The sequence below is a fragment of the Neophocaena asiaeorientalis genome, unplaced genomic scaffold (assembly GCF_003031525.2).
Source record: "Neophocaena asiaeorientalis asiaeorientalis breed wild unplaced genomic scaffold, Neophocaena_asiaeorientalis_V1.1 scaffold397, whole genome shotgun sequence".
Taxonomy (NCBI): Eukaryota; Metazoa; Chordata; class Mammalia; order Artiodactyla; family Phocoenidae; genus Neophocaena; species Neophocaena asiaeorientalis.
In genome coordinates this window covers 3,750,916-3,765,595 of record NW_020173231.1, presented here as the reverse complement: position 1 = coordinate 3,765,595, position 14,680 = coordinate 3,750,916, and the positions used below count along the sequence as shown (strand labels likewise).

At 37.5% G+C, this 14,680-nt stretch overlaps 1 protein-coding gene across 1 annotated transcript in view; it reads right to left on the bottom strand.

Moving 5' to 3' along the window:
* TBC1D19 (TBC1 domain family member 19) overlaps positions 1 to 14,680 on the bottom strand; it is a 152,272-nt gene that overhangs the window by 101,656 nt on the left and 35,936 nt on the right. Inside the window, exon 4 of the mRNA XM_024745549.1 lies at positions 2,797 to 2,872. Coding sequence (XP_024601317.1) covers positions 2,797 to 2,872 — 76 coding nt within the window. The remainder of the gene's footprint in view (positions 1 to 2,796; positions 2,873 to 14,680) is intronic.

Genomic DNA, 14,680 nt, shown 5'->3' with positions numbered 1-14,680 from the left:
TTGCAATAGCCAGGACATGGAAGCAGCCGTTGTGTCCATCAACAGATGAATGGATTGAGAGGATTTGGCACATGTATACAATGGAATATTACTCAGCCATAAAAAGAAATGAAATTGAGTTTTTTGTAGTGAGGTGGATGGACCTAGAGTCTGTCATACAGAGTGAAGTTAAGTCAGAAAGAGAAAAACAAATACCGTATGCTAACACATATATATGGAATCTAAAAAAAAAAAAAAAGGTTCTGATGACCTAGGGGCAGGACAGGAATAAAGAGGTAGACATAGAGAGTGGACCTGAGGACATGGGGAGAGGGAAGGGTAAGCTGGGACAAAGAGAAAGAGTAGCACTGACACATATACACTACCAAATGTAAAACAGATAGCTAGTGGGAAGCAGCCACATAGCACAGGGAGATTAGCTCAGTGCTTTGTGACCACCCAGAGGGGTGGGATAGGGAGGGTGGGAGGGAGACGCAAGAGGGAGGAGGTATGGGGATATATGTATATGTATATATATAGCTGATTCACTTTGTTATAAAGCAGAAACTAACACACCATTGTAAAGCAACTATACTCCAATAAAGATATTAAAAAAAATTACTGCAACAAAAAAAATCTTCAGTCTTGCAGATTTAGAGACCCACATAGAAAGACTGTAAAAATGTCACTTCCCTTATTTTGATAAATAATAAACAATTCTTGAATTTCAAACAAACAGAGAATCAAAAAAGAATCAATTACAGTTGACCCTTGAACATCTTGGATGTTAGGGATGCCAACACTCCACACAGTGGAAAATTTGAGTATAACTTAACATCTGGCCCTCCATTCCTGTGGTTCTAAATCTGCAAATTCAACCAGCCCAGGTTAGTGTAGTACTGCAATATTTAGCATTGAAAAAAATCCACATATAAGTGGATTCATGCAGCTCAAACCCACGTTGTTCAAGAGTCAACTGTATTTCCTCAAACATTTACTGAGAGTGTTCTGTGGGCTAGGCACTATGCTTAGATGCTGAGGATTAAAAGCACAGTCCCTGCTCTTAAAGGGACTAATTTAGTGCAGGAATCTGCAAACTTTCTATAAAAAGACAGATAGTAAAAAATTTAAGCTTTCCAGGTCATAACATCTCTAAAGCAACTATTTAACTCTGACATAGTAGTGCAAAAGCAGACATAGCCAATATGTAAATAAAGGAGCATGACTATTTTCCAATAAAACATATTTTATGAATTCCTATAAGTTTCATGGGTCACAAAATATTATTCTTCTATTGATTTTTCAACCAGTTGAAAATGTTTTAAAAAATAATAAAATTCCTAGCTTGCTACCCATACAAAAACAGGTGGCAGGGCAGATCTGGCCCATGCACTGTAGCGTGCCAACTCTGGATCTAGCAGGTAAGCCTGGAGAGGAAAGAAAGGAGTACCATACTCCTTGTGTGTATATACACAATACATATATTTACCATTCATATATAGTCTCAGCAACTAGCAGTAGGCTTTAAGAACAGACCAGTTATTTATCTCTGTATCTCTTCAGTCTTAATAGGAAACCAACTTTTGTGCTTTGTTTTTTATACTTATGCTAAAACTGATACTTTCTCTAAAACTTTCAGAAATTTTCAAAATTTGCCAAAAAATACTTAGACCTAAGCATTTAGTTTTATTTTCTTGAGTTTATATCTTTACAACAAAAGACCAATTGTTTCGTACGTATATCACGTGATGATTATGATTTATGACACATCAATAATAAATACTGTCTGATTGCTAGCCCTAAAGTACCACCTAGAGATAGAAACATATTACATATTTCCTCAAATATCTCCATGTTTTTTGTTTATATTGCTTCCTTTCACCCTCTAATTTTGAGGGTTTTTAAAATGAATATAAAAGCAGAAAAAGAAAAACCTGCCTAACATCTACCACTGTGGAGCATGGTAACTCAAAGCAAGCAGAACACTTCTCAGGAGCAGCAGAACTATAACTGTTGAAGCTGGGTGACGGGTTCACTGGAGTTCTTTGGGGTGTATCTGAAAATTTTCATAATAATTTCTGAGACTATGATAGAGAAAGAAGGTTGACTTATGAGGTCCATTAAATGCCTCAGCAGTGTTAGTTAGAGAGTCCCCAGCACTGTGAGGAAGGCTCATGAATAGTGCCACCTCACAGGCAGGTAGACCACACAGGGCCAAAGCAAAGGCCAGCTAAAAGAATTAGGGGCATGTGACAGAACTTGTTAAGTTTCTACTTTAACAGCTTTTTACAGTTTTTCTGTTAAAGTTATTTTATTTTACGCTTTTAAAGTGACTTAGTTGTTTTCAGTGCATTTTAGATACAAGGTTCATTTAGGTGCTGTAACAGAATACAATTAGTATGTATAACCTGCTGTGAAAACAAATGTTTCAAATATAGTATCAGTAACACTGGTGTCAAAAGCTAAAATTTTAAGGGAAGAGTGAGTCAGTTCATTCCCATTTCATTCCTTTAATATCACACAACATTAGGAACAAATTGTTTCATAATATTTACTTTTATGATATTTTAAATTTTAGGCCAGTATAGTACATGATTTTTTTTTCTTCTACTCAATATTTTCAAGATTACTATAGTTAAGTAAGTGCAATCCTTGGTTACTGAAAATAAAAAGTATGCAAATAGTATTCACCTCACTTTAATGGTCTTTACCCAGTCTTTCATATAATAAATACAGTCATAATATTAATAAGGATCTCTCACTCTGCATTATATAACTTGGTATGGAAAAATAAAATTAAAATGAACAGTAGCCAACCTGTGCTTTCCTCATGTATACCAAAGGTTCTTTAAGATGTTCAGGAGGTGCAGCAGGATGACTGGGTAAAGGAAACCTGGGGACAAAAAGAGGAAGCTATTATACATTACTCTTTTTTTAAAAAAAATAAACAAAGAATGCATGTTTTTATTTATTCACTCAACAACCACAGACCTGAGAGCCCACTGCCATGTACTGGTTATATACAGGTAAACAGGCCCCTGCCCTCAAAAGGTTTACAAACCAAAAGCAAGCAAGAAAAACTACAAAAGCACCACAAAAGCATATATAGGGGGCAAAGAAGTCTGAGTTATGTATTTGATACAATTTTTCCTTATGCTAAGAATTGAAAAGTATATACATTACTCTTAATAATTAATCAGTTCGCCTGGTTAGAAATTACTTACCTCTGTAGTCCATGATAGAAATGAAATAGATATTTGTTAGCAGTTCTATGTGCTTACACAAGGTATAACAACCTAATAAAACTTTAATTCTTATCCTACTAGCATAGTAGTTGTAAATTAACGATTTAATGACTTGTTAAAAGTTAAAGTGAATTCATAAATTTAGGTAAATTTAAAAATTATTTAGCTCTGTAAGTGCTCACGTGAAAATTTTCACAACTGTTAATTTTAGTATGTAAGTACTATAACACTTAGAGAAATTTTTTTAAATTCTGAAGTCTAAAAAAGTCCATTAACTTACTAGTATATCAACTTTTCTCATTTCTCCCAATTTCCTTTTCCATAGGATTGAAATGATAGTAAAAATACTATCTTTTGTAATAGTCATGTTTTAGTATTAATATATTACATACTACATTAATTCACAAATTTAATAAAATTTTAATGTCTTGAAAATTATGTTTTCTATGTAACATTACATTTTATATTCAAAATGTATTGTTTTTTATTAAGAAAACAGATTTATTTATTCAACAAATATTTGAGCCATTCTAAGTACTAAGTATATGGTAGGATTAAGACAGTTATCTCCTGTTCTTATGTACCTAATATTCTAGTGAAGAAAGAGTCAATATTTATAAAAACAAACAAATAAATAAATCAATAGAATAAAAAAACAGTAATAAGTGCCATGAGAAAATGAGAGCAGGATAGAGTCAAAAGTGATTTGCAAGGGCAGGGAAGGTGTCTAGAAAAGCTAATATTTGAACCAAGACATGAGTGAAAAGGAGCCAACCATTCAAAGATCTGGGGGAAGAACATTCTAAGTAAAAGGACAGCAAGCACAAGACTCTGAGGTGGGAAAATATGGAATGTTTAAAAATCAGAAAAAGCCAGGATGGTTGAAATGTAATGACTGAGGCACAGAGTGATATAAAATCATAGAGAAGGCAATAGGAGAACACAACAATTTAACATTTACTTAGAGTTTTCAATCTCTTTCACAACATATAGCTCCCATTGAAATTAATCATATAACTTGTACCTACAGCAAAGCAACCACGTTCTAACAATCAAGAACCATACACTGAATTCTCAAGAAATTCCTCATCCAAAGGGGGACATCCAAAGGAGGACACCAGACAGTTTCACTAACTGATTATTTCTGGCTAATTGTTTTTTTCTACTAAAATCTGCATTCCATGTACCTAAACAAATCACCTTTTCCCACTCACAAGTGAAAAAAAATTGATAATCTCTAGATATCTCAGTATTTCTTCTTATATGCAAGATAGTTTAAAAGCTATATATTTTATACCACTCACTACATCATTTGTAAAGAGACGTGATGTATAATTAAATATAACTCTTAAAAATTCTTCCATTTTAATGGTAATTATTTCTAAACTTAATAAAACTTAGAAATTTAGGATTGAAACTTGAGAGCACTTACTGATGAACTTAAGGGTTATTTAATGCTCAAAGAAATTTATCCATAAAAAAAGGTAAGAAGTGACAACCCCAAATCATTCATATTAAACCAAAATAAAGTTAGATATTTATTCAATTGTAAATATTTAATGAGAACTTACTAAGTTCAAGGTAATAGAGATACAGCAGGGAACAAAACATGTTAAAATCTCTGTCCTTGGGACTTCCCTGGAGGTACAGTGAGGGGACACGGGTTCGATCCCTCGTCAGGGAAGATCTCATTTGCCACATCTCACAGCCAAAACAATAAATAAAATGAAGTAGAATAGAATACAAAAGAATAAAACAAAATAAAATCAAATCTCTGTCCTCACGTACTTTACATTTAGTAATACAAAGAGATGAGGGTCAGTAGATAGGAACAATGGAAACCTCCATATCACTCTTGACTCCTCCCTCTTCCTGTCTCCCTAAATCCCCATAAATGCCACTCATCTTCTCTACCCCACTGACAGTTTTAGGCAACCAACATTTCTCGCCTGCATTCATCTGACAGATTCATAAGCAATCTCCCCTGCTTCCACACTATTTTCAACCTATTTGCCAATTTGCCTGGCGGTTAGTCAGGAGCAGTGTCTTCCTTATTCACCAGTGATTGTATTTCCAGTGTCTAGCATAAGGCCTGGCACATACTAGATATCCAGTACATTGTTGAATAAATAAAATGCAAATGTGGTTATGTCACTACTTTGCTTAAAAATCCTAAAATGGCACCCAAATGCTTTTAGGATCCAGTCTACAAATCCTTGAGTAAGAAGCACATCCTTGCCTACAGATCTAGCATAATTCTTTCCTATGCCCCTTTCCTCTCTACCACCCAACTTTTGTTGCCATACAACTTTTGTTCCTCCAATATATTGCATTCTTTTCCACCTATAAACACCTTTGAACCTGTTGTTCCCTCGTGCCTAAAGCATTTTTCTTCTCTACCCCTTCCCCTGACTAAATCCAGCTCAGCTTTTTGATCTCAGTCTATTATTTCCTGTGATAAGTCATCATGACATCCCCAATGTGAGTTAAGTCCCTGCCCTATGTACTCCTTGTACTTATCCTATTATAGCGCTTACTATATTGTACTATAATTGCCTCTTTAAATTCTCTGTGCCCCACTGGGATGTAAGCTCCATAAAAAGCAAAGACTACCTGCCTAGCTTGTTCACTATCCCAGCACCTAGCTCTGTACATAACACATAACAAGCACATAGTAATATTTAAAACTAAGAGGGCAGGGTGGAGTCAAGATGGCAGTGTGGGAAGACGCCAAGTTAACGTCTCCCCATAATTAGGTTCCCTGCCGGCTGCTGGTGGAGGACCCTAATGCCCAAGGAGATGGGAGAAACCCCCAAGTGAACTGGTAGGACGTGGGGGGACTGAGGGGGGAGGAAAAGTGGAGGCCAGACAGGATCAGCGCCCCTGAGGCTGGGGAGATCAGGAAAGGCACGTGGGAGGGGCCCTCAGGGAGGAGCGGAGGAAGAGCTGAGGGCATTTGCCCCACTGACTTGGGCATGGGGAGACTGCTGAGCTCCCAAGCCGGTCCCCTGCCCTCCAAGGGCCCCCACTCCCCATGGCCACATTGGTCCTGGGGGCATAGGAAGGAGGCCGAGGGGATAAAAGGAGAGGCAGGCAGGAGGGCCCCTCTGAAACCAGAGGAACAGGAGAGGAGAGGAGGGCGTTTGCCCCACCCACTCGAGCCTAGAAATCCTGCTGGGCTCCCAGGTGAGTTCCCCCGCCCTCTGAGACCAGGGGTGGGGAGTATACCTGGGCCCCTTCTGTTCCGTTGAGCCTATGCCCCACCTCCCACAGCCCAAAGGGCCTTTTCCAGCCCTGTGGGTCCTAAGCATAGGCCCTGCCCACTGCCCAAAACTTGCCCTTGCTTAGGTCCCACCCTCCAGAGCCAAGGCCTTCCCCACCTGCCCCTTTTTTTATCTCTTCCCTCCTCCTCTTTTTTACTATAGTGGTACTGTTGTACCTTCTGGTTGTTGATTCATCTATATTTTTATTTTTATATACTTTCTAATACATCTGTTAGTTTCCTAGTCTAATTTTTTTTTAACTTGGTTATTGTTCTCTCTCTCTCTTTTTTTTTTTTTTTTGCCACACCACGTGGCTTGTGGGATCTTGGTTCATGAGTCAGGGGTCGGGCCCAAGCTCCTGTGGTGGGTGCTCTGAGTCCAAACCACTGGACTAACAGAAAACCTCAGACCCCAGGGAATATTCATCACAGTGAGGTCTCACTGAGGTCCTCATCTCAGCACCAAACCCAGCTCTACCCAAAAGTGTGCAAACTCCAGTGTTGGAAACCTCAGGCCAAACAACCAGTAAGACAGAAACACAATGCCACTCAATAGAGATATACCATGTTCTTGGATTGCAAGAATCAACATTGTGAAAATGACTACACTACGCAAAGCAATCTACAGATTCAATGCAATCCCTATCAAACCACCAATGGCATTTTTCACAGAACTAGAACAAAAACTTTCATAATTTGTATGGAAACACAAAAGACCCTGAACAGCAAAGGCAATCTTGAGAAAGAAAAACGGAGCTGGAGGAAACAAGCTCCCAGACATCAGACTATACTACAAAGCTATAGTAATCAAGACAGTATGGTACTGGCACAAAACCAGAAATATAGATCAATGGAACAGGATAGAAAGCCCAGAGATAAACCAACGCACATACGGTCACCTTATTTTTGATAAAGGAGGCAAGAATATACAACGGAGAAAAGACAGCCTCTTCAATAAGTGGTGCTGGGAAAACTGGACAGCTACTTGTAAAAGAATGAAATTAGAACACTCCCTAACACCATACACAAAAATAAGCTCAAAATGGATTAAAGACCTAAATGTAAGGCCAGACACTATCAAACTCTTAGAGAAAAAAATAGGCATAACACTCTGACATAAATCACAGCAAGATCCTTTTTGACCCACTTCAAGAGAAATGGAACTAAAAACAAAAACAAATGAGACCTGGGCTTCCCTGGTGGCGCAGTGGTTGAGAGTCCGCCTGCTGATGCAGGGGACACGGGTTCGTGCCCTGGTCCAGGAAGATCCCACATGCTGCGGAGAGGCTGGGCCCGTGAGCCATGGCCGCTAAGCCTGCGTGTCCGGAGCGTGTGCTCCGCAACGGGAGAGGCCACAACAGTGAGAGGCCCGTGTACCACAAAAAACAAACAAACAAAAAAAAAACAAATGAGACCTAATGAAACTTAAAAGCTTTTGCACAGCAAAGGAAACCATAAACAAGATGAAAAGACAACCCTCAGAATGGGAGAAAATATTTGCAAATGAAGCAACTGACAAAGAGCTAATCTCCAAATTTACAAGCAGCTCATGCAGCTCAATATCAAAAAAGCAAACAACTCAACCCAAATATGGGCAAGAGACCTAAACAGACATTTCTCCAAAGAAGATATACAGATTGCCAACAAACACATGAAAGACTGCTCAACATCACTAATCATTAAAGAAATGCAAATCAAAACTACAATGAGGTATCACCTCACACCAGTCAGAATGGCCATCATCAAAAAATCTAGAAAGAATAATTGCTGGAAAGGGTGTAGAGAAAAGGGAACTCTCTTGCACTGTTGGTGGGAATGTAAATTGATACAGCCACTATGGAGATCAGTATGGAGGTTCCTTAATAATCTAAAAGTAGAACTACCATAAGACCCAGCAATCCCACTACTGGGCATATACCCTGAGAAAACTATAGTTCGGAAAGAGTCATGTACCACCATGTTCACTGAAGCTCTATTTGCAATATCCAGGACATGGAAGCGGCCTGGGTGTCCACTGACAGATAAATGGATGGAGAGGATGTGGCATATGTATACAATGGACCATTACTCAGCCATAAAAAGAAACGAAATTGAGTTATTTGTAGTGAGGTGGATGGACCTAGAGACCATCATACGGAGTTGAGTGGGTCGGAAAGAGAAAAAAAAATACCATATGCTTACACATATATATGTAATATAAAAACGAAACAAAAAAATGGTTCTGAAGAACCTAGGGGTAGGACAGGAATAAAGATGCAGACACAGAGAACAGACTTGAGGAGACACAGAGGGGGACACAGAGAATAGACGTGAGGAGACACAGAGGGGGAAGGGTAAGCTGGGATGAAGTGAGAGAGTTGCATGGACTTATATATACTACCAAATGTAAAATAGATAGCTAGCGGGAAGCAGCTGCATAGCTCAGGGAGATCAGCTCAGTGCTCTGTGACCACCTAGAGGGGTGGGATAGGGTGGGTGGGAGGGAGATGCAAGAGAAAGGAGATATGGAGATATATGTATATGTATAGCCAATTCACTTAGCTATAAAGCAGAAACTAACCACTGTAAAGCAATTATACTCCAATAAAGATGTTAAAAAATTTTTTAAATAAAATTTTAAAAAAATGAATCACAATCTCAGAAATAGAATGGAGGCACGGATTGACAAAATACAAAAAATGTTTAACAAAGATCTAGAAGGACTAAAGCACAAATAGAGATGAACAACACAATAACTAAAATGAAAAATACACTAGAATGAATCAATAACAAAATAACTGAGGCAGAAGAACGAATAAGTAAGCTGGAAGACAAAATGGTGAAAATAACTGCTGAGGAGCAGAATAAAGAAAAAAGAATTAAAAGAATTGAAGATAATCTCAGAGACCTCTGGGACAACACTAAACGCACCAACATTTGAATGTAGGGGTCCCAGAAGAAGAACAGAAAAAGAAAGGGACTGAGAAAATATTTGAGGAGATTATAGTCAAAAACTTCCCTAACGTGGGAAATGAAATAGTCACCCAAGTCCAGGAAGCACAGAGAGTCCCATTCAGGATAAACCCTAGGAAAAACACACCAAGACACATATTAATGAAACTAACAAAAATTAAATTCAAAGAAAAAATATTAAAAGCAGAAAGGGCAAAACAAAATATAACATACAAAGGTATCGCCATAAGGTTATCAGCTGATTTTTCAGCAGAAACTCTGCAAGACAGAAGGGAGTGACAGGATACACTTAAAGTGATGAAAGAGAAAAACCTAAAACCAAGATTACTCTAGCCAGCAAAGATCGCATTCAGATTGGATGGGGAAGTCAAAAGCTTTTCAGACAAGCAAAAGCTAAGAGAATTCAGCACCATCAAACCAACTTTACAACAAATGCTAAAGAAACTTCTCTAGGTGGGAAACACAAGAGAAGTAAAAACCCACAAAAACAAATCCCCCCCAAAATAACAAACAAACCCAAAACAATTAAGAAAATGGTAATAGGAACATACATATCGATAATAACCTTGAATGTAAATGGATTAAATGCTACAACCAAAAGACACAGACTGACTGAATGGATACGAAAACAAGACCCATATATATGCTGCCTACAAGAGACCCACTTCAGATCTAGGGACACATATAGAGTGAAAGTGAAGGGATGGAAAAAGATATTCCATGAAAATGGAAATCAAAAGAAAGCTGGAGTAGCAATACTCATATCAGATAAAGTAGACTTTAAATTAAAGATTGTTGCAAGAAATAAGGAGGGACACTACGTAATGATCAAAGGATCAATCCAAGAAGAAGATATAACAATTATAAATGTTTATGCACCCAATAAACATTGAGGAGCACCTCAATACATAAGGCAAATGCTAACAACCATGAAAGGAGAAATCGATAGTAACACAATAATAGCAGGGCACTTTAACATCCCACTTACAGTAATGGACAGATCACCCAAACAGAAAATAAATAAGGAAACACAAGCTTTAAATGACACAATAGACCACATAGATTTAATTGATATTTATAGACCATTCCACCCAAAAGTGGCAGAATACATTTTCTTCTCAAGTGCACATGGAACATTCTCCAGGATAGATCACATCTTGGGTCACAAATCAAGCCTTGGAAAATTTAAGGAAATTGAAATCGTATCCAGCATCTTTTCTGACCACAATGCTATGAGATTGGAAATGAATTACAGGAAAAAAAAACTGTAAAAAGCACAAACACATGGAGGCTAAACAGTGCACTACTAAATAACCAAGAGATCACTGAAGAAATCAAAGAAGAAAATTTAAAATATATAGAAACAAGCGACAATAAAAATACGATGACCCAAAACCTATGGGACACAGCAAAAGCAGTTCTATGAGGGAAGTTTATAGCAATTTAATCTCAACTCAAGAAATAAGAAAAATCTCAAGTAAACAATCTAACTCTACACTTAAAACAACTAGAGAAAGAAGAACAAAGAAAACCCAAAGTCAGTAGAAGGAAAGAAATCATAAAGATCAGAGAAGAAATAAATGAAATAGAAACGAAGAAAACAATAGGAAAGATCAATAACACTAAAAGCTTGTTCTTTGAGAAGATAAAAATTGATAAACCCTTAGCCAGACTCATCAAGAATAAAAGGGAGAGGATGCAAATCAATAAAATTAGAAAGGAAAAAGGAGAAATCACAACTGACACAGCAGAAACACAAAGGATTGTAAGAGGCTACTACAAACAACTATATGCCAAAATTATGCACAACCACGAGGAAATGGACAGATTCTTGGAAAGGTACAATTTTCCATAACTGAACCAGGAAGAATTAGAAAATATATACATACCTATCACAAGTAATGAAATTGAAACTGTAATTAAAAATGTTCCAACAAACAAAAGTCCAGGACCAGAAGGCTTCACAGACGAATTCTATCAAACATTTAGAGAAGAGCTAACACTGATCCTTCTCAAAATCTTCCCCAAAATTGCAGAGGAAGGAACACTCCCAAGCTTATTTTACGAGGCCACCATCACCCTGATATCAAAACCAGAGAAAGACATCACAAAACAAGAAAATTACAGGCCAATATCACTGATGAACATGGACGCAAAAATCCGCAACAAAATATTAGCAAACAGAATCCAACAACACTTTAAACAGTTCATACACCATGATCAAGTGGGATTTATCCCAGGGATGCAAGGATTCTTCAGTAATGCAAATCAATCAATGTGATACACCACATTAACAAATTTAGGAATAAAAACCATATGATCATCTCAATAGATGAAGAAAAAGCTTTTGACAAAATTCAACACCCATTTGATAAAAACTCTCCAGAAAATGGGCAGTGAGGGAACCTACCTCAACATAGTAAAGGCCATATATGACAAACCCACAGCCAACATCGTTCTCAATGGTGAAAAACTGAAGCCATTTCTACTAAGATCAGGAACAAGACAAGGATGTCCACTCTCGCCACTCTTATTCAACATAGTTTTGGATTTCCTGGCCATGGCAACCAGAGAAAAAAAAGAAATAAAAGGAATACAAATTGGAAAAGAAGTAAAACTGTCACTCTTTGCAGGTGACATGATACGATACAGAGAAAATCCTAAGGATGCCACCACAAAACTACTAGAACTAACCAATGAATTCGGTAAGGCTGCAGGATACAAAATTAATGCAAAGAAATCTCTTGCATTACTATACACCGACGATGAAAAATCAGAACAAGAAATTAAGGAAACAATCCCATTTACCATCACAGCACAAAGAATAAAATACCTAGGAATAAACCTACCTAAGGAGGCAAAAGACCTGTACTCAGAAAACTATAAAACACTGATGAAAGAAATCAAAGATGACATAAACAGATGGAGAAATATACTATGCTCTTGGATTGGAAGAATCAATATTCTGAAAATGACTATACTACCCAAAGCAATCTACAGGTTCAGTGCAATCCCTATCAAACTACCAATGGCATTCTTCACAGAATTAGAACAAAAAATTTTACAATTCATATGGAAACACAAAAGACCCCGAAGAGCCAAAGCAATCTTGAGAAAGAAAAACAGAGTTGGAGGAATCAGGCTCCCTGACTTTAAGCAATACCACAAAGCTACAGTAGTCAAGACAGTATGGTACTGGAACAAAAACAGAAATATAGATCAATGGTCCAGGATAGAATGCCCAGAGATAAACCCACGCACATATGGTCACCTAATTTACGAGAAAGAGGCAAGAACATACAATGGAGAAAAGACAGCCACTTCAATAAGTGGTGCTGGGAAAACTGGACAGCTACACGTAAAGAATGATATTAGAACACTACATAACACCATACACAAAAATAAACTCATAATGGATTAAAGACCTAAATTTAAGACCAGACACTATAAAACTCTTAGAGGAAAACATAGGAAAAACACACTTTGACATAAACCACAACAAGATCTTTTTTGACCCACCTCCTAGAGTAACAGAAATAAAAACAGAAATAAACAAATGGGACTTAATTGAACTTAAAATCTTTTGCACAACAAAGGAAACCATAAGTAAGACAAAAAGACAACCCTCAGAATGGGAGAAAATAGTTGCAAATGAAACAACAGACCAAGGATTAATCTACAAAATATACAAACAGCTCATGGAGCTCAATGTCAAAAAAACAAAGATTCCAATTAAAAGATGGACGGAAGACCTAACTAGACTCACCAAGGAAGACATACAGATGGCCAAGAGGCACATGAAAAGATGCTCAACATCATTAATTATTAGAGAAATGCAAATTAAAAGCACAATGAGGTATCACCTCATAATGTCAGAATGGCCATCATCAAAATATCTAGAAACAATAAATGCTGGAAGGGTTGTGGTGAAAAGGGAACCCTCTTGCACTGTTGGTGGGAATGTAAATTGTTACAACCACTATGGAAAACAGTATGGAGGTTCCTTAAAAAACCTAAAACAGAACTACCATATGACCCAGCAATCCCACTATTGGGCATATACCCTGAGAAAACCATAGTTTGGAAAAAGTCATGTACCACAGTGTTCACTGCAGCTCTATTTGCAATATCCAGGACATGGAAGCAGCCTTTGTGTCCATCGACAGATGAATGGATGGAGAGGATGTGGCACATGTATACAATGGACCATTACTCAGCCATAAAAAGAAACGAAATTGAGTTATTTGTAGTGAGGTGGATGGACCTAGAGCCCGTCATACAGAGTGAAGTAAGTCAGAAAGAGAAAAACAAATACCGTGTGCTAACACATATGTATGGAATCTAAAAAAAAAAAAAATGGTACTGATGAACCCAGTTGCAGGGCAGGAATAAAGAGGTAGACACAGAAAATGGACTTGAGGACACGGGGTGGGAGGGAGAAGCTGTGGTGAAATGAGAGTAGCATCGACATATATACACTACCTAATGTAAAATAGTTAGCTAGTGGGAAACAGCAGCGTAGCACAGGGAGATCAGCTCGGTGCTTTGCGATGACCTAGAGGGGTGGGATAGGGAGGGTGGGAGGGAGGCTCAAGAGGGAGAGGATATGGGGACATGTGTATGCATATGGCTGATTCACTTTGGTGTACAACAGAAACTAACACAGTATTGTGAAGCAATTATACTCCAATAAAGATAAAAAACAAACAAACAAACAACTAAGAGGGCAAAGAAGAGCTATGATTAGGACACTTTGGAGGTGTCCAGGTCTACCACCTGAGGACTCTTCCAGAGAACACCGTGAATGTCTATACTTACCCAATCTTGTGGTCTAGTGTAAGGTACTCATTATCTAAAATCTTTCCATTTTGGGCCCACTGTAGTTCAGCATTTATACCTCTCCAAGGTATGGTAGACACTTGCATATATCTACTATAGCAGTAGACTACAGTACATGTTTTTTATAATATATACATATATAGGAGGTTTAAAAAGGTTTATATATTTCTTTAATTTATATTCCTTAAGGGAAAACAATAGGTCTTCTAATTCTTTATAAACTGCTCTACACAAAATACAGTAAAGAATAGGACACAAAGAAATCGGTACATTTTCTAAATCTTTACAGTAGTTTAGGATTAACAGTTATACTAACTGTCCTCAATTCAACAAATATTTATTTTGCGCCAGCATTGGTGGTTGGCTCAGTAACTACTTGCTGACTCAACGTCATTTATTTGAT